General features: G+C 40.0%; 1 protein-coding gene and 1 long non-coding RNA gene across 3 annotated transcripts in view; one reads left to right on the top strand and one right to left on the bottom strand.

Annotated features, from left to right (window-relative positions):
- The window catches only part of LOC127663338 (myotilin-like), a 60,615-nt gene that overhangs the window by 3,732 nt on the left and 31,884 nt on the right, over positions 1-24,999 (bottom strand). For both annotated transcript variants that reach the window (XM_052154874.1, XM_052154875.1), the window contains 6 exons: positions 16,251-17,000; positions 15,478-15,622; positions 15,285-15,389; positions 13,732-13,769; positions 11,377-11,512; positions 8,449-8,656 (listed from right to left, as the gene is read on the bottom strand). In XM_052154874.1, the coding sequence (XP_052010834.1) occupies positions 8,449-8,656; positions 11,377-11,512; positions 13,732-13,769; positions 15,285-15,389; positions 15,478-15,622; positions 16,251-17,000 (1,382 nt within the window). The remainder of the gene's footprint in view (positions 1-8,448; positions 8,657-11,376; positions 11,513-13,731; positions 13,770-15,284; positions 15,390-15,477; positions 15,623-16,250; positions 17,001-24,999) is intronic.
- On the top strand, positions 529-4,527 carry LOC127663340 (uncharacterized). Its single transcript, XR_007972976.1, has 4 exons — positions 529-695; positions 1,089-1,159; positions 1,644-3,263; positions 3,389-4,527. It is a non-coding gene; the product is annotated as an uncharacterized LOC127663340 (long non-coding RNA).

Below are 24,999 nucleotides of genomic sequence, written 5' to 3'. Positions count from 1 at the left end.
CCTCCGGACCATAATAAGGAAGATTCCTGAGAAATGCTTGTAGTACCACCTGTTTACTCCAGAGGGCAGTAAGTGAAACTTCAGCTGTATGAGCACCGCGCCATTTATACAGTGAAGAAACACTTCAGTAGGCAGCACAACACAGACATGCGTTACGTTCTTGCGTTCAAACACTTGATGGAGCCCAAATCCGAACTAAGAGATTTCAAGATGTGTTTAAAGATTGAGTATTAAACTATATTTAACTTGACACAGTGACCTTAGAAACATTTTATGTTTATGACACAACGCACCCGAGACCAGACGCGGCGTCAGCCGATTTTGCCGGGGCGAATGTTTTGAGTGTAGCCCCGAATGTAATTTGAAAAAGTTGACTGACAAATATGAAACCGTACAATAGCCTATGTAAACCCTTGAAATCACAAGTTGCCTTATTTCATTGTGCTTTGGCTTTGCATATACTGCATACAGCCTGTAAAAATAGACATAGGTCTTAAAAATAATCTAGCCTATAGAATAAGTTTCTTTGCTATGGGCGACTCCGTTTCTTCCTCTCTGTTGAATATGCAGCAAGTAGGGGAAGAGCTAGCACAGTCATTGACATCAACTAACGTTACTTAGTGGCGAGTTAACAGCAGTTAGCAGGAAAGACAGCAAAATGAGGCTTTGGGGATTTTTCCAAAAGAAGTCAGTGGGTAAAAATTCACATTTGTTTTGGTCCTTAAAATCTGAAGATCATCATCTGGCTGGCTTTCACCCACAGTAGGCTAGTTATTACCATAGGCTACGTTAGCACTTGGACCAGCATGCTTATCATCGCTAATTGAAGATAAACAACAAATACACATTTCGAGATAAGTGTGTCCATTTCAAGAAAAGTGAAGGCTACATAACCTTGCTATTGTTCATGCTGTAGGTAGCTAGAAACACTAGTTTTATCCCACTGCACTGAATACTTTCCTTGTTTATCAGGTGTTATTTTCTCTAAGGATAACCAATAGGCATTAACATAAAATGTAAGTGTGACTTGTTTTGTGATATTAGTTTGTAGTAAATATACACTTTGTTTTGATTCAATGGTTTTGAAGAGGGTAGGAAAGATGAGCTACAGACTGAGGAGCAGCAGCAGCAGCTGTGCCAGAATCAGGCATGGAAACTGGTAACAATTAATAAGTCACTTTACTTTAGAGAAAGTTAAAAGTGAAACATTGTTTATCTCAATGATCCTAATGAAAGGATTTTGACAGATGAATTATTCTCATAGAGATGATGAGAATTATATACAGTTTGATGCCATGGTGTGTCAATGAACTTAGACTAATGTCATTCATGTATTGCTTTAACTTAGGATCTTATACATCATTTTGACTATTTATGTCAAAAAATATAAATTATTTATATTCAATATTTTTTTACCTCACTTTACTCACTATAATATAACTCTTTTGTGATGACTTTGTTAATGTACATGAAAATTCAAGAATCATGATAGATCTTAGGGCAATCCCACTGATCTGCTCTTCCCAATACATTTTCTTCAATGGTATTGGTTTACAGTTTGAAATATGTAGCACTTGATGAATTAGTTGTTTGAAGCTGATTTGCAATAAGTTATGTGCTGTATCTGTTCTTTTGCATCACAGATGATTCAGGGAGGAGAGAGGATGAGTTAGTCGAGGATAGTACTAGAGAGAGAGAAACAACAGCAAGTGATGAGAGAGACAACAGCAAGTGATGAGAGAGACAACAGCAAGTGATGAGAGAGACAACAGCAAGTGATGAGAGAGACAACAGCAAGTGATGAGAGAAACAACAGCATGTGATGAGAGAGACAACAGCAAGTGATGAGAGAGACAACAGCAAGTGATGAGAGAGACAACAGCAAGTGATGAGAGAAACAACAGCAAGTGATGAGAGAGACAACAGCAAGTGATGAGAGAGACAACAGCAAGTGATGAGAGAAACAACAGCAAGTGATGAGAGAAACAACAGCAAGTGATGAGAGAAACAACAGCAAGTGATGAGAGAGACAACAGCAAGTGATGAGAGAGACAACAGCAAGTGATGAGAGAGACAACAGCAAGTGATGAGAGAGACAACAGCAAGTGATGAGAGAGACAACAGCAAGTGATGAGAGAAACAACAGCAAGTGATGAGAGAAACAACAGCAAGTGATGAGAGAAACAACAGCAAGTGATGAGAGAGACAACAGCAAGTGATGAGAGAGACAACAGCAAGTGATGAGAGAGACAACAGCAAGTGATGAGAGAGACAACAGCAAGTGATGAGAGAAACAACAGCATGTGATGAGAGAGACAACAGCAAGTGATGAGAGAGACAACAGCAAGTGATGAGAGAGACAACAGCAAGTGATGAGAGAAACAACAGCAAGTGATGAGAGAGACAACAGCAAGTGATGAGAGAGACAACAGCAAGTGATGAGAGAGACAACAGCAAGTGATGAGAGAAACAACAGCAAGTGATGAGAGAAACAACAGCAAGTGATGAGAGAAACAACAGCAAGTGATGAGAGAGACAACAGCAAGTGATGAGAGAGACAACAGCAAGTGATGAGAGAAACAACAGCAAGTGATGAGAGAGACAACAGCAAGTGATGAGAGAAACAACAGCAAGTGATGAGAGAAACAACAGCAAGTGATGAGAGAAACAACAGCAAGTGATGAGAGAGACAACAGCAAGTGATGAGAGAGACAACAGCAAGTGATGAGAGAAACAACAGCAAGTGATGAGAGAGACAACAGCAAGTGATGAGAGAGACAACAGCAAGTGATGAGAGAGACAACAGCAAGTGATGAGAGAGACAACAGCAAGTGATGAGAGAAACAACTGCAAGTGATGAGAGAGACAACAGCAAGTGATGAGAGAGACAACAGCAAGTGATGAGAGAGACAACAGCAAGTGATGAGAGAAACAACAGCAAGTGATGAGAGAAACAACAGCAAGTGATGAGAGAGACAACAGCAAGTGATGAGAGAAACAACTGCAAGTGATGAGAGAGACAACAGCAAGTGATGAGAGAGACAACAGCAAGTGATGAGCGAGACAACAGCAAGTGATGAGAGAGACAACAGCAAGTGATGAGAGAAACAACAGCAAGTGATGAGAGAAACAACAGCAAGTGATGAGAGAGACAACAGCAAGTGATGAGAGAAACAACAGCAAGTGATGAGAGAGACAACAGCAAGTGATGAGAGAGTGAAATATAACAAGAAATGAGAAGGACACCAGATAGACAGCAAGAGGTGAATAGTGTATGTTGTATGTTGAATGTGTGTGTGTGTGTTGAGAGAGAGAGAGAGTGTGTGTATGTGTGTGTACATAATGTTAAACTAATGTTAATATTAAACACCTTTTGTCTCTCTGGTAGCGTTCTGGTGGAAGGAGAGAGAAAAAGACAGCAACACATGAAGAGAAGGGAGAGCGACAGGAGCAGGTGAAAAGAGATTGACTGAACTCTCTAGGACAGTTGTTTTGTTGACTTAAAATGTAATATACCAATACACAACAGTTCATATTATGTTCTACTAAAGTCTCCCACAATTAAGATGTACTTTGACTGAAAGTAAAGTGTTACTGTAAAAAAAAGAATCCTGTATTTGTACAAAACGGTCTGGGCTAAGCCCCGGATGTCCTTCAATGCTGGAAACGCCTCAGCCCGAGATGCTACACAAGCATGTCTGAGAGACGCTACACAAGCATGTCTGAGAGACGCTACACAAGCATGTCTGACACAGGTGTAAATTGATGGGTTCTTAAACAAGCCCTCATAATAAATCTCCAACTGATTGATAAATTCACTTGTGTAATGGATTGCTGTGAACTGTATGCCAATGATTGACTTATGTAAGGCAGGGTGCCAATGTGTTTGCATTCAAAGGCAAAGAGCAAATGTATGATCTTTGAGAAAATCAACAAATTAACTTTCTCACAATTAGCAACTCTTCCTGAGGCACCACACCCCACTGAGCGAAGACTGCAAAATCACACCTCATTGTTGCCCTTCCACATCTATCCCATTCTCTCCCCTCTCCTCCTCAGAATCACCTAAGATCTGTATGTAACATAAGTCTATATCTGATGTATTCAAATAATGTAACTAGTGGAACATGTTTGGAATCATTTAAAATGTCTCAGTGCGTCTGGTATAGTGCTTTTATTCCCAGGTTTGTAAAACTTAATGACAACAAAGTTATAAGGTCTTTGCCAAATGCTTTATAATTCTGGAGGTCTGTCCCCATCCCTGCTTGTATGTTAATGAGGTATGTCCCCAGGACTTCTAAACCTAACCACTCCCAAAATTCCCTTTGTTCATGGTTTGGGTATTTAAGGAGATGTGACACATTGTTCAGGGTTCTCTGTAATCAGACGATCAAACACAGTTTACTGTTTGTAATTTATATCAGGTGATTGCAATTCGAATTTCTTATGTTTCGATAAAATGTCTAACTTTGACTTATCACTGTCTAATTGGAATTGATGAATTGATTATGTTACCTGGTCAATAAATTGTCAACATTTGATTTTATCCTGACTGACTCTGACATTGTGTTTCCCAAACAGATTAAACGATTCGTATGTTACCGCAAGTCTGCGTCAGATTAGTGACGACTAATATTTGGCATCGATTCAAGTGTACTTGGTTTGCAAAGACAAAAAGGGAATTTCCGTTTAGAACAGCAAACGCTGCTTGACCAATCTAAATCTGGGTGTCTTACCTCTGTTTTAATTTGATGTTTCTCCAGATAAGTGTATGTGGGAAACCACGCATGGCCAATCCAAAGCTATTACAAGAGAAGTTATGTTGGTCAACACCAGTGACCTCTACTGAAGAAAACGTTAAGTTACATTCAAGTGTATGCATTTCCATGGGGCTATACTGAAGTATCTTTGATTGTGTATACGTGAACGTGACCGATCTCAGGTATATAGCAATTACCTCTGTTTGATGATCCAATACTGGCCGCTTGTGATCGTGAGACCCGCGGTGTAGAGAAAAACACGCGAGGACCTCAAAGCGACATAGTTTCTTAATCTAAACGGGTAAAGTATAATTAAAGAGTTAAAAGAATAATCAAACATTCGCTCACTTTTAATGATGCTCAGATATCATTAAAAACCTTTTTCATTTATGGAGTCAGATGAAATAACGAGGTAATACATAAGAGAAAATGTATTTCATTTAATATTGTTGTGTTGCGTAACAAGACAGTAACGTGCAAAGACCTTCACCCGTATTATTGGAGACCGTCATTGGACCGATAAACGGGCTTACACTTATGATCAATAATATGGTAATAAACAATACATTGTATTCTAAAGCTGCTTTTTGTATTGTCTTATCAATGATGAACTCTTCAATGATGAACTCTACTACAAAAATGTAATGCATTTTAATTATCTGAATATTTTTATTTTATATATTTAGAATTTCTTAATATTTAAAGATAACTCTGTATAATTATATATTGATATAAATATGTATAATCTTTATATATTGAGATATTGTTATATGAGGGGCTTTCTCAGCAAATATTTGTATGTGCGATTAATCGTGATTAATTAATGGGACACCATGTAATTAATTTGATTACATTTTAAGATTCATTTTAATCGATTGACAGCCCTAATATATATGCATGTTGATGTTATGTGCAATAATGTATTGCAACTGTAGTAACAATTATTTCTAAGAAGTTATGGCATATTATAGGTGTATGAGACATTATTAATGCATTATAAACAGTGACTCCATAGAAAGTGTTTCTGAAATCTGATTCCAATTTTAAAGAAGTAATTAGTCTTATATAGTGGATACGTTTTTTGAGTAACTTACCCTATTTACCACAACACAACAACAAAGTGTTCTCTTACTGAATAATATTTGCATAATATCCTGAAACTATTAGTAATGTCCTTTTCACAAAAATCATTGCTTAATGACTTCAAGCTCCAGGAAGTAATATTATTTTTGATGGGAAAACAACAGCACAAACATCAGTAGAGTAAAATGGGGTAAAAGGATCTTTGTTTAAAACACTAAAAAGCATAATAAACTACCACAATACTTTCCTAAACACCTGTTTGTCACTATGAATGACAAAATATTCAATGAGATCATTGTGTGTGATGTCTAAAGTTTGATTTTAAGGTAATTTGATCCAATATTTAATCATTTTAATTGTTGTACATTTATATAGCTAATGAATATCCTGGAAATTATCAAATTTATTTTGATGTAAAATATTAATTTATCATTTTAAAATTTGTTAAAAGTGATTATATCAATACATTTTCAAAACCTGTCCAATAAGTGAAAGGATATTATTTTGGGTAAAAATCCCCCTGTTGCAGGGACTAAAGGCCCCTATTAAACACATTATTTTTGTTAATGGGGGAATAGATTTAATATTAAGAATGTTCAAAGTGGTTCACATTGACTGATCCAAACACAATGGAAATTGATTTGTTTATAGAATACTTGAGATGTTAAGAAATTATGCACACTTTTCTAAAGTGGTTATTTTGAATGAGCAGTATCTTAATTTGTTTCTCAAAAAAGCATCTGGCTGTCTTAAAATGATTAGCATAAGTTGACAAATTGTGCCCTAAAACTATTGCCCCGGTATATACACTATATCAATATATACCCCCTAGGGGCCTTTTACCCCAAATGAGGGAGTCTTTTTCCCCAGGTGTGGGGTAAAAGACCCCCTCACCACCTTTTTTTTAATGAGTTTTATTCAAAACAACCCTTATTTATTTTCATGCAAATTATTTTGCTCCATCAATATTCAATAAAACATAATGTATGAATTGAATCTTGATACACTTAGTGACCAGTAAAAAGCTACCCTAAGTTTTTTGTACCCTAAGTATTAGCTATGGATTTGATACATTCACAAATAATTTGTGATATCAGTTTGGATGTCTCACTCTATATAATTACAGAAATCAGTTTGATAAAAACTAATTAAATAAGAAAAAACAAACTTATGTAAGCAAACTCTCAATCAATGAAAGGCTGCAATACCCTTATACACTCACCTAAAAGATTATTAGAAACACCATACTAATACTGTGTTTGACCCCCTGTCGCCTTCAGAACTGCCTTAATTCTACGTGGCATTGATTCAACAAGGTGCTGAAAGCATTCTTTAGAAATGTTGGCCCATATTGATAGGATAGCATCTTGCAGTTGATGGAGATTTGTGGGATGCACATCCAGGGCACGAAGCTCCCGTTCCACCACATCCCAAAGATGCTCTATTGGGTTGAGATCTGGTGACTGTGGGGGCCATTTTAGTACAGTGAACTCATTGTCATGTTCAAGAAACCAATTTGAAATGATTCGAGCTTTGTGACATGGTGCATTATCCTGCTGGAAGTAGCCATCAGAGGATGGGTACATGGTGGCCATAAAGGGATGGACATGGTCAGAAACAATGCTCAGGTAGGCAGTGGCATTTAAACGATGCCCAATTGGCACTAAGGGGTCTAAAGTGTGCCAAGAAAACATCCCCCACACCATTACACCACCACCACCAGCCTGCACAGTGGTAACAAGGCATGATGGATCCATGTTCTCATTCTGTTTACGCCAAATTCTGACTCTACCATCTGAATGTCTCAACAGAAATCGAGACTCATCAGACCAGGCAACATTTTTCCAGTCTTCAACTGTCCAATTTTGGTGAGCTCTTGCAAATTGTAGCCTCTTTTTCCTATTTGTAGTGGAGATGAGTGGTACCCAGTGGTGTCTTCTGCTGTTGTAGCCCATCCGCCTCAAGGTTGTGCGTGTTGTGGCTTCACAAATGCTTTGCTGCATACCTCGGTTGTAACGAGTGTTTATTTCAGGCAAAGTTGCTCTTCTATCAGCTTGAATCAGTCGGCCCATTCTCCTCTGACCTCTAGCATCAACAAGGCATTTTCGCTCACAGGACTGCCACATACTGGATGTTTTTCCCTTTTCACACCATTCTATGTAAACCCTAGAAATGGTTGTGCATGAAAATCCCAGTAACTGAGCAGACTGTGAAATACTCAGACTGGCCCGTCTGGCACCAACAACCATGCCACGCTCAAAATTGCTTAAATCACCTTTCTTTCCCATTCTGATATTCAGTTTGGAGTTCAGGAGATTGTCTTGACCAGGACCACACCCCTAAATGCATTGAAGCAACTGCCATGTGATTGGTTGATTAGATAATTGCATTAATGAGAAATTGAACAGGTGTTCCTAATAATCCTTTAGGTGAGTGTAGAAATACCTCCTTAAATAAACACAAGCATATTTTATAAAAGTCACAAAGTTCAAAAGGTATTGATTAACTGGAATGGTTCCCCACAAAGGGATTCCCAATGTTGTCTGTCATTACAAAGACTATAACATAGTCCTTCTTTTCACACAGATTATAAGAGTCTGCTTACCAATCACATCCAAGTGCAGGGAGAAGTGGCTCTCTCCAGCACGGTTCTTTGCTATACATTCATAAACTCCTGCATGGTGAACGGTCACTATCTCAATGATGAAGGAGTGGACACTCTTCTCACACACCAGCATCTTATGATAATCATCAGGCAGGATGGGTTTCCCATCCAGATACCAAGAAATATCTGGGGTCGGCAAACCTATGACCTGCAGGAACAAAATGATAGACTCATTGGTAACTATCAATGCTTTTGAATGTCTATACTTCCCTACTAACAGTATGCCAATCGAGTAGTATGCCCAAATCCACAGTTTTCATAAAACAGAATGTGAGAAATACCGGGATGACCTACTATTTCCAGCGAGATTCAATCACGGAGACTTTGGTTCTCGCCTCCTCCTTTCCATTGAACTCCTTTACAACATTCTTAAATACATGTGTCAAGTTTGTAGAAATGTAATTGTTGTATCTGTGTTGGTTTCATAAAGCTTTGGAAAAAGCTAGCATTTCTGACAAAATAAAAATGTATTTAATGACTTTAAAAATGTCATGTGGTGTAATCATCAAGTAAAATGTATTAAAATACTTTTAAATGCATGAGAGTGTAGACAACTTTAATTTAAAAACATTTTTAAAAGTCAAGATCAAGAAGTTTTCTTTGGGTGACCCCATTTGACCTTAACAAAATGAGCCTTTTCATAATAAACATCAAAAATATTCACACAGTTATGATGGTCTAAAGTAGTCGTCTTGTTTTTTGGTTTTTTCACATGACATCAAAATGGTTAGCTGGATGTTGGTTATGCCACATGACTTTGATTTGGTTGATTATTTTTTTTCAAACATTAATATTTTAAAACATTCAAGTCTTCAGAGAATTTTGTCTTCATTTTAGTCCTTCAGGTGCCTTTTTGCAAACTCCAGTCTTGGCTTCTGTCTGGCCACTCTAACATACAGGCCTGATTGGTGGAGTGCTGCAGAGATGGTTGTTCTTCTGGAAGGTTCTCTTCTTTCCACAGAGAAATGCTGGAGCTCTGTCAGAGTGACCATCGGGTTCTTGGTCACCTCCCTGACTAAGGCCCTTCTCCCCCGATCGCTCAGTTTGGCAGGGCGGCCAGCTCTAAGAAGAGTCCTGGTGGTTACAAACTTCTTCCATTTATGGGTGATGGAGACCACAATGATCATTGGGACCTTCAATGCTACAGACATTTTTCTGTACCCTTCCCCAGATCTGTGTCTCGATACAATCCTGTCTCAGCGGTCTACAGCCAATTCCTTGGACTTCATGGCTTGTTTGTGCTCTGACATGCACCGTTAACTGTGGGACCTTATATAGACAGGTGTGTGTCTTTCCAAATCATGTCCAATCAACTGAATTTACCACAGGTGGGCTCCAATCAAGTTGTAGAAACATCTCAAGGATGATCAGTGGAAACCGGATGCACCTGAGCTCAATTTTGAGTGTCATGGTAAAGGGTGTGATTACTTTTGCAAAGATTTCAAACAAACTTCTTTCACGTTGTCATTATGGGGTATTGTTTGTAGAATTTTGAGGAAAATAATGAATTTAATCAATTTTGGAATAAGGCTTTAACATAACAAAATGTGGAAAAAGTGAAGCGCTGTGAATACTTTCCAGATGCACTGTACATCTTTAAGCTGACTATGATACTCTACCAGACACTGTAGCCTTTATTTAGCGAGCTGCTACATCTAAAATTTAATTCCAGCAAAGAACACACATGAGAGGCATATTTCTCTGAAGGTGCATTTTATGATCTTGTTCACAATAAAAACATTATCATTCACATTTTAGACACATGTTAATGTTTTGATTAGTAATTAATAAGTAGTTATTTTAAATTAGTCATAGTTAGTTGATAGTTCTCAATGAGGCAGATCAAATTCAGTAATTATTGATTAAATAACAGTCAGCTACCTCAGTCATTAGACGATCCCACACAGTTTACTGTGTGTAGTTTCTATCAGGTAATTGCCATTTTAATTTCTTATTGTCAGGTATGTTTTTCTTTGATTTGTATTTTTATTTTTAGGAATATTTTTTTATTCTGATCGCATGTGAATTTGGTTTTGATTGATTTTTGTAACTTACGTTTTTAATCCTATCTGCCAAATAAATTGTTATATGATTTGTTCTGTATTGCTCTGAAATCATTTATCACCGGTAAATTCAAGGGACGCTTCTTGTTACCGCAAACTTATGTATCTTTACTGGAGCTTTAATATAGGGTAAACCACCCAGGACAGCCAGGTAGGACAGCCACCTAGGATAACCGGGTAAGAGAAAAGCCATTTAAAGACTCTGTTTAAATTACAGATCAAAAGGACAATAAATAGAAGAGGATTTAGAGTAATCAATAACCTAAAAATGTTATATTAAAAGAATGATCAGAAAGTCATTAGAGCTTTAATCTAAATTAGAGGTCAACTTAAAATTGGAGTCAGATAAAAATAATAATGGAATAAATTTGTAAAGTGTAAATTAACAATAATTGCTTTACTTCAGCGCTCAGAAATGACAGAACAACTGAGAGACCTTCAAAGGGCAATCTATTCTATTCAAAGGGTTCCTCTCTGGACTGATAGATTTATGAGTGCGCTCTTCCTTTGCCTGCCATTTTACAAAATAGACTTGTTTAGACTCTTCTTATCAGGTTGTAACTTTGCTGTCCTTTTGTGGTATATAGTGATTATCTGCATGAGTTTATAAATCTTGCTTTATTGTGGAAGGTTTTATATTTTATTTTGTTTTAGTCTATAATTAACGCCCAGCCATATTAATATTTTCTAACTTCTATTTCCTTATTTCAGAAGGCCAAAAACATTGTTGTTAGATGTTCTGGTGAAATAAAGTCATACAGAATATTTAATTCATTAAAAAAAGAATAACATATAAACTGTTTGCCTTGAAATCAATTCTGCAGAATCGTCCTTCTTCAACAGTAAGATCTTGAGGCACTTGGACAAAACGGGGGGCAAAACATTTCTCCTGGATGGTGGACGCCTCTGTACCGTCTCTTCCAGAATGATTCTTCCTAGACCTGCATGATGAAAACAAGATCAACAATTCAAAAATCAATTAAGCCAGAAAAAACAGTTAGAGGAGACCGGGGCTAGTTGTCACACAGGGAAGATGTCACAAGGGTTATATCTCAGTAATCGTAAGGTTTTGAGTCAAAAGTCCAATTACACAAATGCTAATTCTCTTAAATAAGTTTTGTATGTTGATTAAAGTTTAAAACCCTCTTAAATTTGAATCACAATTTATTTCAATTCTGTCTTCAAAAGCAAAATTCTGATTTCACATCTTTGTTATAGCTGTTGAGTAAACAAGTGAACACAATATAACCACAGGGATACATTCATGTGTCAACATATATAACAACTTTTCTCATAAATTTTGACAACTATTGGGGCTTAATAACAATTGTTATTATAATACATCAGTGTGTGTTCATTGAACCTTATCTTTTTTCCTGAGCAATAATGGTGTATTGATTTTCAGTGATAAAAAAACATTCTTGAGATATATTCCCTGGAGTAAAAAGTGTGACATCTAGCCCCAGCATCCCCTACAGTATACAAACAACATTCCTGCTTGGGTTTCCATTTACGTCACAATTCAAACACAAGAACAACATGAAACCCTTGATGATACTGTATGATTATTTTTTTCGTACTTTTATAAAACCCTCTTAAATTTTTTAAATGAAAGTGACGCACATTGTAAAGTTACATTTATCACACATTTATATTCTGGGATAACAGTAGTAGTCGAGACAGGCAGGGGTGAGTGCATTTTCACAGTGATGTCAATCACAAAACTCAAGTACTGATGAAAGACTGATATCATTGGGCTTTTCCACTGTACGGTACAGCTCAACTCAACACGACTCTCTTTTGGGGGTTTCCACTGTGGATATTACCTGATACTTTAGTACCACCTCAGTCGAGGTTCCAAGTGAGCCGAGCCAATACTAACTGTGAAGTCAAAATCCTGCAGATCACTGATTGGTCAGGGATAAACGTCACTACCAGCGTCACTGGATTTGCGACATGGGACATCAACCCGCTAGTTTTAAAGTTAGCAACAGCGATAGCAGTATCAATTGTTCACGTGACTTTCACGTGAACGGCACGGGGCGGCTGTGGCTCAGGTGGTAGAGCAGGTCGGCTGCTAATCGCAGGGTTGGTGGTTTGAATCCCGGCCCACACGACTCCACATGCCGAAGTGTCCTTGGGCAAGACACTGAACCCCAAGTTGCTCCCAATGGCAGGTTAGCGCCTTGCATGGCAGCTCTGCCGCCATTGGTGTATGAATGTGTGTGTGAATGGGTGATTGGGACACAGTGTAAAGCGCTTTGGTAACCTCTGAGGTTAGAAAAAAGCGCTATATAAGTGCAGACCATTTACCATTTCAAATTGTGAAAAAATAAATGGCTGTGCGCAAAACCACGCCGTGGTCAATAAACGAGGTGCAGACGTTCCTCTCGTTAGCGATGAACTAAATGAAAATGCTCTCAGGAAGTGTCTCAGCTGTTGGCTGCACATGGCTACCACCAGACATACCAACAATGTAGGGAAAAGTTAAAAATAACTTACAAGTGACTACAGAACCATCAAGGAGAAGTGGAAGTGGGTCGAACAAATGGACGCATGACTGGAGTACCCTGGAATGGCATTGATCCATGATGGAGGATGGTAAGTTTGGTTACATTAACTCTATATTCTGCTTGAAAGCTTCACTTTATTTAGTTGACCAGCTACTAGTAGCTTGCTTCTAAAACAACCATGCCAATTTAACTGTTACATTTGTGTAAAATCACTATGCAACAACTGCTTTATTCAGCACAATGAGCTAGTAGCTAACAGCTAGCGGTCGTGTTATTGTTTTGGTCAGTTTGTGTCGTGTTTAAGATGATGTCACGGCAGTAGAGGCGGCACAACTATGACGATCAGCCTATAATCCCACCCACGTTGAGGCGGCACTAAACAGCAGTGGAAATGCAAGCTAAGAAAAGTGACGCGAGTAGAGTCAAGGCAAGTCGAACCGTAACATGTGGTGGAAAAGTGCCATAAGACTCAGCTTTTGCCAGAAAAGTCATTAAATGTTTAACACCATTACAAATGCCAACTATTGTTCTCATACATTCACCCTTAAAGGTGTTAGATATGTTAGGACTACATGCACAATAATAAGATGAAGGCACATCAGATACAATCTCCAAACTTTAGACTCCTAATGCAAAAGAACATTTACCATATTCCTCCAGGGTGATGTTCTTCTGGAGAGCCTGGCTGTTAGGATAGTGCAGACAATTAACTTAAATATCCACTGAAAAAATATTTGCATAGACAGACAGACAGACAGATTAGAGAGACAGACAGACTGGGACATATTAAGACCTCAGTGTATACATCCAGTAAAATAATCATACATTTATGATGAACAGCTGAAGCGCACATGGACTTCACACATGCTATTTTGGGCTCTTGGAGGGGCTGTTATCTATTGGGTCTGGCTTTTCAAGATTCCTGTTGAAGACAACTAGAGTGATGGGACTTAAACTGCCACTCCTGTCCTGAGGAACAGCAGTTTTTTTCTACATTCTTTTGGCAATATCATGAAATGTGAGCATTGATTAGAAGCTAAATGTATTAATTTATTTAACATGAAATACCCCTGGAAAGGAAAAACAATGTATCATACATGCCAACCATCACTGATTAAGATGAATAAACCAAAATTTGTCCAGAGATAAAGGTGAGAGAATAAAATTGAAGATGCATGACATTCATCATCTGCATGTGATTCCATGTCTTCTGTATTGGCAAACAATTCAAGTCAATGCATCAAGTCATACTCTACACCCTACCATTGCAAATTTGATAAGTGAATGTGACTATACGAATTTCCTTTTTAATAGAATTTGTACATATTTAATTTGCATGTTGTGAATAATAAAAAAAAAACTAATTCATTTAAAATTATATTTCATGACATATTTCATGTCATTTTCATTTAAAGCTGAATTTTCACACCACTTGCACCACCGAACAGAAATGCAAAATAAATATTGTTTTCAAACAGATTTCCAAATTTGTCCTGTATCTACTGCATACCGAACAGATAGATATATCCGCACCCAAATCACATACAGTCAATGTTTTTAGGTCAGGCTGGACGGCTGCTGACCGAGGAATATTTATGGTTCCACAAAGAAACAATGTTTATGGTTTTCAAGAAAATTAATCTACAAATTGCTTACATATAGTTGTCTCTGCATATTAAGCTGGAATGAGAGTTTTTTAACACTGAAAAACTTTGAAGGCATAATGTTTTTTTTAGTCGCTATAGATGAAAAATGTCCAATATCATTTTTTATTTATTGCTATATTCCATTGTTTTTATCATATTTATGTTTAATAATGTCTATTAAATACATCCATAGTATTATATAGTTTTTACAACCATATATTATTTCATTTGTACTACTGAAATTGGTTGCAGAATTTAAGACAGAATCTGCCTTAAATGTATTTGTTGAAACTATATATATTACATTAATATTTCATATAAAATAATAATAATGTGACATACAGTAGATTCAAAATATATTTTGCCAGTATATGTCTTCCCTGGGAATTGAACAGATAACCTGTACTGTGCCCTACTATTGATTTAATATCAATATGATCAATGAACTCAATGAACTTGCTGAGTAGTCAACATGGATTGCCTGCAATCTTCGAAACATTAACAATTGTAACATTAAACCTGAAATAATTGAAAAAGGTTATCTAAAACAATACCTGTGCAGGTAGTGAACTGAAGGAATCTTCAAGATCAAAGACTGAGGCGGCATTATCTGGACCCAGCAACCTTCTAGCCATCCGCTCCTCATAAGACATCTTCTGCTGTGGGTGGAAAGGTTACTGTAAGGTTAATGTGTTAGGTACCAATAACAAATGGAGGTGTAAGGAACTCAGGAAAATGTCCAGACACCTGACTGTTCCTTTGTTGAGGAGCTTTGTTTCGTAGCTTCTTCTCCAGGTCTTGGATAAGAGCATCTTTTGAGCCCTGAATATCTTCATCTGTGGTGCGAGACGCTGGGCGGGAAACAGTCTTCTTCAAGATTGGCTTTGGCAAACTATGGAACAGCCCAGAGGAAAATTGTAATGCTCAAAGGATGCTCTTTTATGCCCAGAAGACATGCTGGAATCTCAGTTTTGTTTCATTTAAGTATCAAGTTTGTCTCAGATGTTTCTTCAAAAACTTTTTAGAAGAAATATAAAGTAGTAAAAAATTTTACATTGACATACAGTTAAAGTATAGAGCTATAAACAAATGTGATTTGCAAAGCTCGGATCACTTGTAAGAATTTGATGAGAAATATTTGAGTCCATATTGAGATTTATGACTTTTAATCAAAGGCTGTGGTATCTTGAAAAACCTCAGCAAAGTTTGAAACATTGTTGCGATCTTATCAGAAATTCTAGAGGAGTCTTTTTCTTAGGAGATTTTAAAGGTGCACTAAGTAATTTTTTGTTTGTTTCACAGGCCGATCATGCCATTATCTTGGACTTTCAGTATACTGTCACTGACACCTAGCGTCATACAATATATGCAAGATCATGCAAAACAACTGTTGTCAGTTATCAATGCCACTGAAGTGTTCTCCTTTGTGATTTTTCTTTCCTATAGGAGAATATAGCCATATATAACAGTATTCTAAGCTGGAAAAATATGGTGTATGTGTTTAATGATAATACACTTACGTATTGGGTGTGTAGGTAATATGGGACACAGGTGGGGTCTGTAGAGGTGGAATAGATGTTTTCTGCATATCTGGAGATATACGGGATGGAGCAGCTGAAGGTTTATGATTCACTGACTGACTTGGAGGAAGCAATGGTTGTTCTTGTGACTTTGGCGGTGGGCTGGGCGATCGGGGGGAGTGGCTAGGAGATGGTGACTGAGGTGTGGAAATGCATTTTGACTGGGAGCTTGGTTGTGAAGGCAGAACAGATGATAGGAACGCAGCTGGTGATAGTTTATCGCTGTTTGGAGTATTTCGTACTCTGGGAATCAAAGTAACGCTAGAACACATTGACGTTCGGGTGGGTGCAGGTTGAGCAGGGGTCACCGATGGTGTGGAAGTTGAAGCTGGTGAGTTGAGATTGTTTGGCTTATTGTTCTCATTGTTCGGTGTATTGAAACTGGGCTGGGACTGGATGAAATGGCGGGGGCGCTCGTAATTAAAGGCACTGGGGGGGTAAAGTGATGGCGAGAAGGTGGGCAGGTCAGCCACATTCATGGTGCTGACCTGCAGTTCCACTGGTTTATTCAGCTTGCTGGTCAGAGAGAATGGATGTGGGGCACTGTTTTTTACTTCCTTTGATGGAGGTGAAGGTTTGGGAGTTGAGGAGACATCTGTTGCTTCTATAGTGGATTGACTGGAAGAACTGTGTTTGCTATCTGTGACTGCAAGGGACTTTGTAACTTTTTTGATGCCAGGCTCTAGCACCCTGTAGGAAAAAAATTGACTAATATTACTCAAGTTGAAAGGTCTTTGATACAACTAAAATTATGGGGAGGGTATTTTTGGACAAATGAGATCACATTATGGGTGTGGACTACCCAGTGCAACTCCACAGAATTAGAGCACAACAGTTGGAGTCCAGGAGTAAAAATCCCATAAATGTTTCCATTGGAGAATTGGGTTGTAATGATAACTTATGATCTTTTAAAGACAGACACACTGTGCGTGCAGAGGTTGTTATATGCTTCTGTTGAAGCCATCAGTCTGCATTTTTTTAAATTTCATATTTAAAAAATTGTGTTTAACTGCAGAATTCCTGGTGAATAACTACACTACCAATGAATCCTGGAGAGAAAGATCCACCAATCATAGAATCAAAGCAACTTCCATGACACACAGTGAATGATGCAATCGAGTCAGTCTCCCAACAATCTCAAACTATACATTTTTAAATATCTGAATATTTTGCAATAAACTTAAAAAAAAAACTTTAATACCTGTAATCAAACTTAAACTTTTAATCAAAAGTTTAATATTTTTTCCATTCATTTGCAATGCTTCATGGGATTGTAGTTCATTCATTCATAGTTAAGTACTACGTCTTGTACCTTTGTCTTTATGTTCGATTTTCAAATACTCTTTTACTTCCAATCAATGTTTGTAATGTTGTGATTAACCTCGGAGCTGGTCAGTTAGGTTCATATCTTAGAACTCCCTTATGAAGGATTTTATTAAATCCCTATGGGAAAAAAATGTATAGGAAAAATACTTCCGTAGCCAGGATGGCTGAAAAACTAGATAGGCACTGTCGACTGTCACACTCTATACCAAGGGAGTGAAAAAATACCCAGTCAATAGTTTCAACATTGCGCACATTGGATAAGCTGGTAAAAACGGCTGTAAAGGTGTTAACTTATAGTGTGGAATCAGGGCAATGGGCAAAAATCTTTGTGTGCCAATAGTTTTTTGCTCAAACCGCTTATGACTTTACCTTGCCGAAGGAAAACTGTTAAGGTGTCTAGATGACCTTACAAATTGTTGGCTTGTTAAACATAATTGGTGTAAGATTGTGGATGCTCAATGAGAGTTGGCAATCTGAGGCGACGTGTGTGACAGAGACCATTGGCAATACAAATTGAGCAGCGTTGAACTATAATGCAAATGAGCAACATTGCCATGGGGCAACAACTGTATCAATGGAAGTGCACACAGTAAAGCTTGTGTGATCCAATGCCTGATACAGTTGGGCACAGCAACTGAGCAGGTCCTGAAAACACCAGTTTAGATCAGCAAGAATGTCCATGCTTGCCCCGGCTGGTTAGTTCTGGTTTATTGCTGGTCTAGCTGCTGGACTTGCTTGTGTGTAACGTTTGCCAAAGTGTTTTAAAAAAGTTTTAATATTGTACAATGTTTCTTGTATTTTAAAGTTCCCTAAAGATGTGTTCCACCTTTTTCTCCTGGATTATGCTGTCAACCATCTCTCCACTATCACTGTCTTTACTGAAAACTACAGTTTTTTAACTGTTACAGTTTGGAATAAAAATGTATCTTATTACTATATATTTTTGGTTTAAATAAAAACATATTACATGCCCATTTGTGTTTTACTTTTCTGTTTTATTGTATGTGTATTTTACCAAATTATACCTTCATTGTCCACTGAGGCTGAAAATTTGAATCTAAAAATAATAGCCTGATCTCATGAATATTGAGTGACTTGGCCACCTCCAAGTGGGCCTCCCATATCACAGGGCCCCTGACGATGGCCGTGACCTTCTCACACTAAATATACTTTGTACAGAACACATCAGCTACAGCATTATTATAGTTAATAGAAGAAGGATTTTTAGCTCATGGCAGCTCCAACAACACTAAAGTAAATATAGCCACTCAGTCCGTCTGTGATTACATACTGTATATATGTTATGTATCTGCTTACTGAAAATGTATATAGCACCCCACATACACAAGCAAACAGCCAGCTTAAATTGCACAAATGATTACGGACTTAACAGTTTTTGAGAAAAAAATACAACACATAATTTCAAATAAATAAATACAAAGCATACAATAATTGTGAAATGCAATACTTAATCAACTGGTGACAATGATTTTCTTTACACCAAATATTATGATAGCAGGTTCATAATAACACTGTATACTACTGGTGCTGGTGTGTCACTGTTAGACAGCAACACAGCTAAATAAAGTGTCATGAGGCAACGGCTGACAGACGCGGCAGGTGCAGTTCATTTTCAGCTACACTGGATCTCGGTTTCACTGTTTAAGGTCATTGTGAAAAAAGCCTTAAGCAAACTAAACGTCATTCACTTCTCTGTAACAGTTCAATAACTTGCAGAACCATTAAGTGATGATAACACTGTTTAAATCATCTATAAAAACATTCTAGATCATTTAGAGCACTTAAAGGTGCACTCAGTAACTTTTTGTTTCTGTGTCATCTTGGACTTACAGTGACACCTAGTGGTGTGGAAGCAGCATCATTAAAAATCAATTGTTTTCTGTCACAGATGTCATTGTAGAAATTCACTATTCACAATCAGCCATGATTCATTTAATCCAAGAGTGAAAGTGTCCAATAACAAGACAGTTACTGAGATTAAGCGAGTAGTATTCAGCTGGTCATGTGATTCTAAATGGCAGCCCCCATGAGGCCGCTCCTGCCCTGTGTAGAATAAAACAGCGTTTAAAAGCTGTTTGAGATGTCCTCATCTCATGTGAGAGCTCATGATTTTATCAGTATGTTTCAAAATTACTATTCATTTCTTAGGGAAGAAATATTTTTCATGGGGAGTGCACCTATAAGTATTTGATTGTTGATTTGGATTTAAAAATCATTTAATAAATAAAATGGATTATCATGAAGTTAATCACTGCTCTTTAAAAACAAAGCTGCACAAATTTGCTTAAGACCAAGTGTGCAGATGAGAAAAACAATTATGTAAATGCAATTACGTATGTGTAAAAACATCAAGATTTTAGTTATTATTTAAGTTAAAGTTACTAGATATAAGTAGTTTAAAATCTGATTTAGTATTGAAATATTGTTGTTTCTACTTAATTTTATTTGAATTGTCTCAAATTTAGATCATACTGTAAAACATCACAGCTCACATAAAGAAGATTATAACTGATTCATGGTCAGTCATTAAATAAATTCATTCTCCTCTGAAATGCATATTTACCTGTAATTCAGTTATTTAACAGGGTCCAACTTGACCAAATGGGACACAGATCACCCTAATAGTGCAATCACATGAAACAATTACTTGCAATAAAACAACATAAATAATACTACAAAATAACTGCCAGTAAAACCCTCTATGAATTATTGTATTTTTTTCTCCCCTTTTCTCCCCAATATGGAATGCCCAATTCCCACTACTTAGTAAGACCTCATGGTGGTTTCTCAAGTCTCTGGAGGACAAGTCTTTGTTGCCTCCTCTTCTGGGATAGTCAATCCGTGCATCTTATCGTGTGACTCGTTGTGCATGACACCACAGAGTGGTGCTACTCTCCATGATCCACACACAACTTACCACATGCCCCATTGAGAGCGAGAACCACTAATCACGACCACATGGAGGTTAGCCCATGTGACTCTACCCTCCCTAGCCAGGTTTAGGAAACCTGGCTGGAGTCACTCAGCACACCCTGAATTCAAACTCGCAACTCCAGGGGTGATAGTCAGCGTCACTACTCGCTGAGTTACCCATACCCCAATAACAACTATTTAAATGCCCACATAAGTTCCCTTTAATCAAGGAAATATAATGAAATTATCCAAGCGCAAGGGATTATGGGTATTTCCCATACACTACATTTTGTAGTCAATTTTTTGAGTTCAAACTGGAAATCTTACAGACAAGTCTACAGATTTTTTAGTTAAATACGTTTGTAGAACATAGATATTTGTGTTATGAGCCCAAAACTTTTTAAGTAATGTTTTGTTAAGACAACATGATTTTTCCAGTAATGACAACATTAGGGTTTACTGTAACGAACGCCAATCCCCAAGTTCACCCCGCCCCCTCTAGCTCTCACACTCGCTCCCAATCACCGGAATATTAGTTTCACCTGCACTGTTCTATTCCTCTATTTATACCCTGCCCCTTCTCCCCACATTTGTTGGTTATTGTTTAGTTTCCCCTTCGCTTTGCCAGCTCTAGTGTTTCACTAGCTTCCCCTGTTTAAACTACTCGCTTGTTTTGTCTCTGTGTATTCTGATTCCCCAGCTTCGACCTTACGCTTCCCCTTACTACGCTTCTTTGGATTTGCCCCTTTGTTCTATTCTGATCTCCCGGCTTCGACCTTACGCTCCCCTTGACTCCGCTTCTCTGGATTTGCCCCTTTGTACTTTTGCCATTCTGCCAATAAAGCAGTTTTACCCGACATTGTGACTATCTCTTCTTGTGCGTGTAACATAATAACCAACCACACAAAATTTTGTCACAATGGATTCGGTGGAAAACCTCCACGGCTCACTAGAGCGGATTTGTGCGGCGATTTCTGCCCAAGGATCTACGGTTGGGAGACATGACCAAGCGCTCACAACCCAGGGGCAGCAGATATAGGAGATACTGATTCTGATCAGTTTAACCCTGTTCCACCTGTGTCTGTCCCTGAACCCATTGATGCTCCCAACGTGTTCCCGAGCACCGTGAGTTTTCAACCCCCCGAGAGGTTTGATGGCTCTTCGGACGCTTGCCAAGGGTTTTTAATGCAGTGCAGTGTTTACATGATGTATCACCCCCTTTTACGCTCTGACAGTGAGAGAATTAATTTTTTGATCTCACTTCTCACTGGCAAAGCACGGCAATGGGCCACCGCGTTATGGACGGCCGATAGCCCACTTCTTGCGTCATACGACCAATTCTGTCACCAGATTGCCGTGGTGTTTGAGCACCCTGCAGCTGGTAGAGATGTGGGCAGCCGCCTCGTGTTTCTCAAACAGGCGTCACGCACTGCCTCCGATTATGCACTTGATTTCCGCACCCTTGCCGCGGGTAGCGGGTGGAGCGACCCCGCTCTTCTAACAGTCTACCGTCTGGGTTTGAGTAGCCAACTGCAGATGGAGCTCGCCTGTAGAGGAGAATCACTGTCGCTGGAGGAGTATATTCAACTCTCCATTACCGTTGATAACCTCCTTCGCGATCGCGCTTATCGAAGCTCTTCGGTCATCTCAGAACGTACGGTGGGTGCCAACTCATCTCGCCCCCCACCTCTCGAAAGCTCTTCCAATCCAGAACCCATGCAGCTCGGTCGCACTCCATTAACCCCTGCAGAGCGCACTAGATGTTTAACACAGAGCCTCTGTCTGTACTGTGGCAAACCGGGTCATCGCATTGCCTCATGCCCGACCTGTCCTCAGCCTTCTCTCTCCAGAAGCCAGGTTAGAACGTCCGTCATTCTGAGCATTACCCAGAAACAAGTCTGCCTCCCAGTGGTTTTGAATTTTAATGATGTCTCCTTTTCTACCCCAGCCCTAGTTGATTCCGGGGCAGCGGGGAATTTTTTGGACGATGGCTTGGTCCAAAGACTTGGTATCCCACTCAGCCCGGTCGTGCCACCTCTCAAGGTTAATTCTTTGGATGGGGCACCCCTCGGGTCGGGGTTCATTTCCTTCAGAACCATGCCATTGTTCCTCCAAGTAGGCTTGTTCCACAAGGAACATATTCCGTTTTTTATTGTTCAGTTACCTAGGGACTCAGTAGTTTTGGGTCACCCCTGGTTATCACTTCATGACCCCCATATTTCCTGGCGCACGGGGGAGCTGTTGCGTTGGACCGACCATTGTATGTCCCACTGTTTCTCCCTTCCTGTCTTCTCAACCTCCGTAGAGAGCCCTGAGGTGAGATCTCTGGTCTCCATTCCCGCGGAGTATTCCTCTTACGCTGATGTGTTCGAGAAAACCCAGGTTAATCTCCCTCCACATCGTAGTGTGGACTGCGCCATCGATCTCCTTCCGGGGTCCCCGCTCCCTAAGAGCAGAGTATACCCATTAACGCTGCCTGAAACCAAGGCCATGGAGGACTACATCGACGAGGCGCTTAGTCTCGGCATAATACGACCGTCCACCTCCCCAGTAGCGTCTGGCTTCTTCTTCGTAGACAAGAAGGATGGCGGGCTTCACCCCTGCATTGATTACCATGCCTTGAATAAAGCAACGGTGAAGTTCGCCTATCCCTTGCCTCTCATCCAGCCGGCCCTCGAGCAAGTCAGCAAGGCCAAGATCTTCACCAAGCTTGACCTCAGGAGCGCATTAACAACCTCGTGCGCATTCGTAAGGGGGACGAGTGGAAGACTGCGTTCATCACCACCAGGGGGCACTACGAATACTTGGTGATGCCGTACGGCCTCGCTAACTCCCCCTCTGTGTTTCAGTCGTTCATGAACGAGGTCTTCCGAGACATGCTGGACCAATTCCTCGTCGTCTACATAGACGATCTTTTAATTCACTCCTCCACACTCTCGGAACACACCAACCACGTCTCGAGGGTGTTACAGAGACTGAGAGAGCACGACCTGTTCGTTAAAGCAGAGAAGTGTGCCTTTCACCGTTCCTCCGTTTCCTTTCTGGGCTATGTCTTGTCTGCAGGAACGATGGAGATGGAGACCAACAAGGTTGCCGCAGTCCTGTCCTGGCCGGAACCTAGGACGCTGAAGGAGCTCCAACGGTTTCTAGGTTTCGCCAACTACTACAGGCGCTTCATCCGAGACTTCGGTAAGATCGACGCACCCCTCACTGCTCTGACACGAGGCAACCCGAAGTCCCTCACATGGAGCGCACCCTCTCAGCAGGCCTTCCAAGCTCTAAAGGACGCTTTTACCACTTCCCCGGTTCTCCAGCAACCCGATCCCACTCTCCCGTTCGTGGTAGAGGTGGACGCCTCTGAGGTGGGGGTGGGAGCGGTACTCTCACAACCACACGGGACTCCCGCTAAGCTGTACCCTTGTGCCTTCTACTCCCATAAACTGTCCTCCCCCGAACAAAACTACGACGTCGGGAATAGAGAGTTGCTGGCCATTAAGCTAGCCCTAGAGGAATGGCGTCATTGGTTGGAGGGTTCTAAGTTCCCTTTCGTTGTCTTCACCGACCACAAGAACCTGGAGTACCTTCGCTCAGCCAAGAGGTTGAACCCCAGGCAAGCCAGGTGGGCCATGTTCTTCACCCGTTTCAACTTCTCTGTCACTTTTCGCCCAGGCTCCAAAAACACCAAGGCTGACGCCCTCTCTCGTCTCTTCAGCTACGGCTCTAAACCTCCGGGGCCAGAGACTATTCTCCCCACATCGTGCGTCGTAGCACCCGTTAGGTGGGAATTGACGGAAGCCATCCTACAGGCTCAAGGTAACGAGCCCGCGCCTCCTCAAACCCCCCCAACAAGATGTACGTACCCACCATTATTCGCCCTCAGCTAATGCAGTGGGTCCACACTTCCCTTTGTTCCGGCCATCCGGGTATCACCCGTTCCACTGAGCTACTCGCGAGGAGATTTTGGTGGCCCTCACTCAAGGATGACGTCCATGACTATGTCCTCTCCTGTCCAGTCTGTGCCCAGTCCAAAACTCCTCGTCACCTTCCCGCTGGGCTCCTCCAACCATTGCCCATACCCGATCGGCTGTGGTCCCACATCGCCATGGACTTCATCACCGACTTACCTCCCTCTGACGGTCGGACGGAGATCCTAGTGGTGATAGACAGGTTTTCTAAGATGTGCCGCTTGATTCCCCTACCTGGACTACCCAACGCTACCCAACTGGCCAACCTCATGATCAACCACGTCTTCCGGAACTTCGGCATTCCCGAGGAGATTACGTCAGATAGAGGGACCCAATTCACGTCTCGCTTCTGGCGAGCCTTCAGCGACAGACTAGGCATCCAGCTAAACTTCTCCTCGGGATACCACCCCCAAACCAATGGCCAGACTGAGCGCCTCAACCAGGAGATAGGGAAATACCTAAGA

Source organism: Xyrauchen texanus, chromosome 23 (assembly GCF_025860055.1).
Source record: "Xyrauchen texanus isolate HMW12.3.18 chromosome 23, RBS_HiC_50CHRs, whole genome shotgun sequence".
Taxonomy (NCBI): Eukaryota; Metazoa; Chordata; class Actinopteri; order Cypriniformes; family Catostomidae; genus Xyrauchen; species Xyrauchen texanus.
Note: the sequence above shows the minus strand (reverse complement) of the source record. Positions and strands in the feature narration are given on the sequence as shown.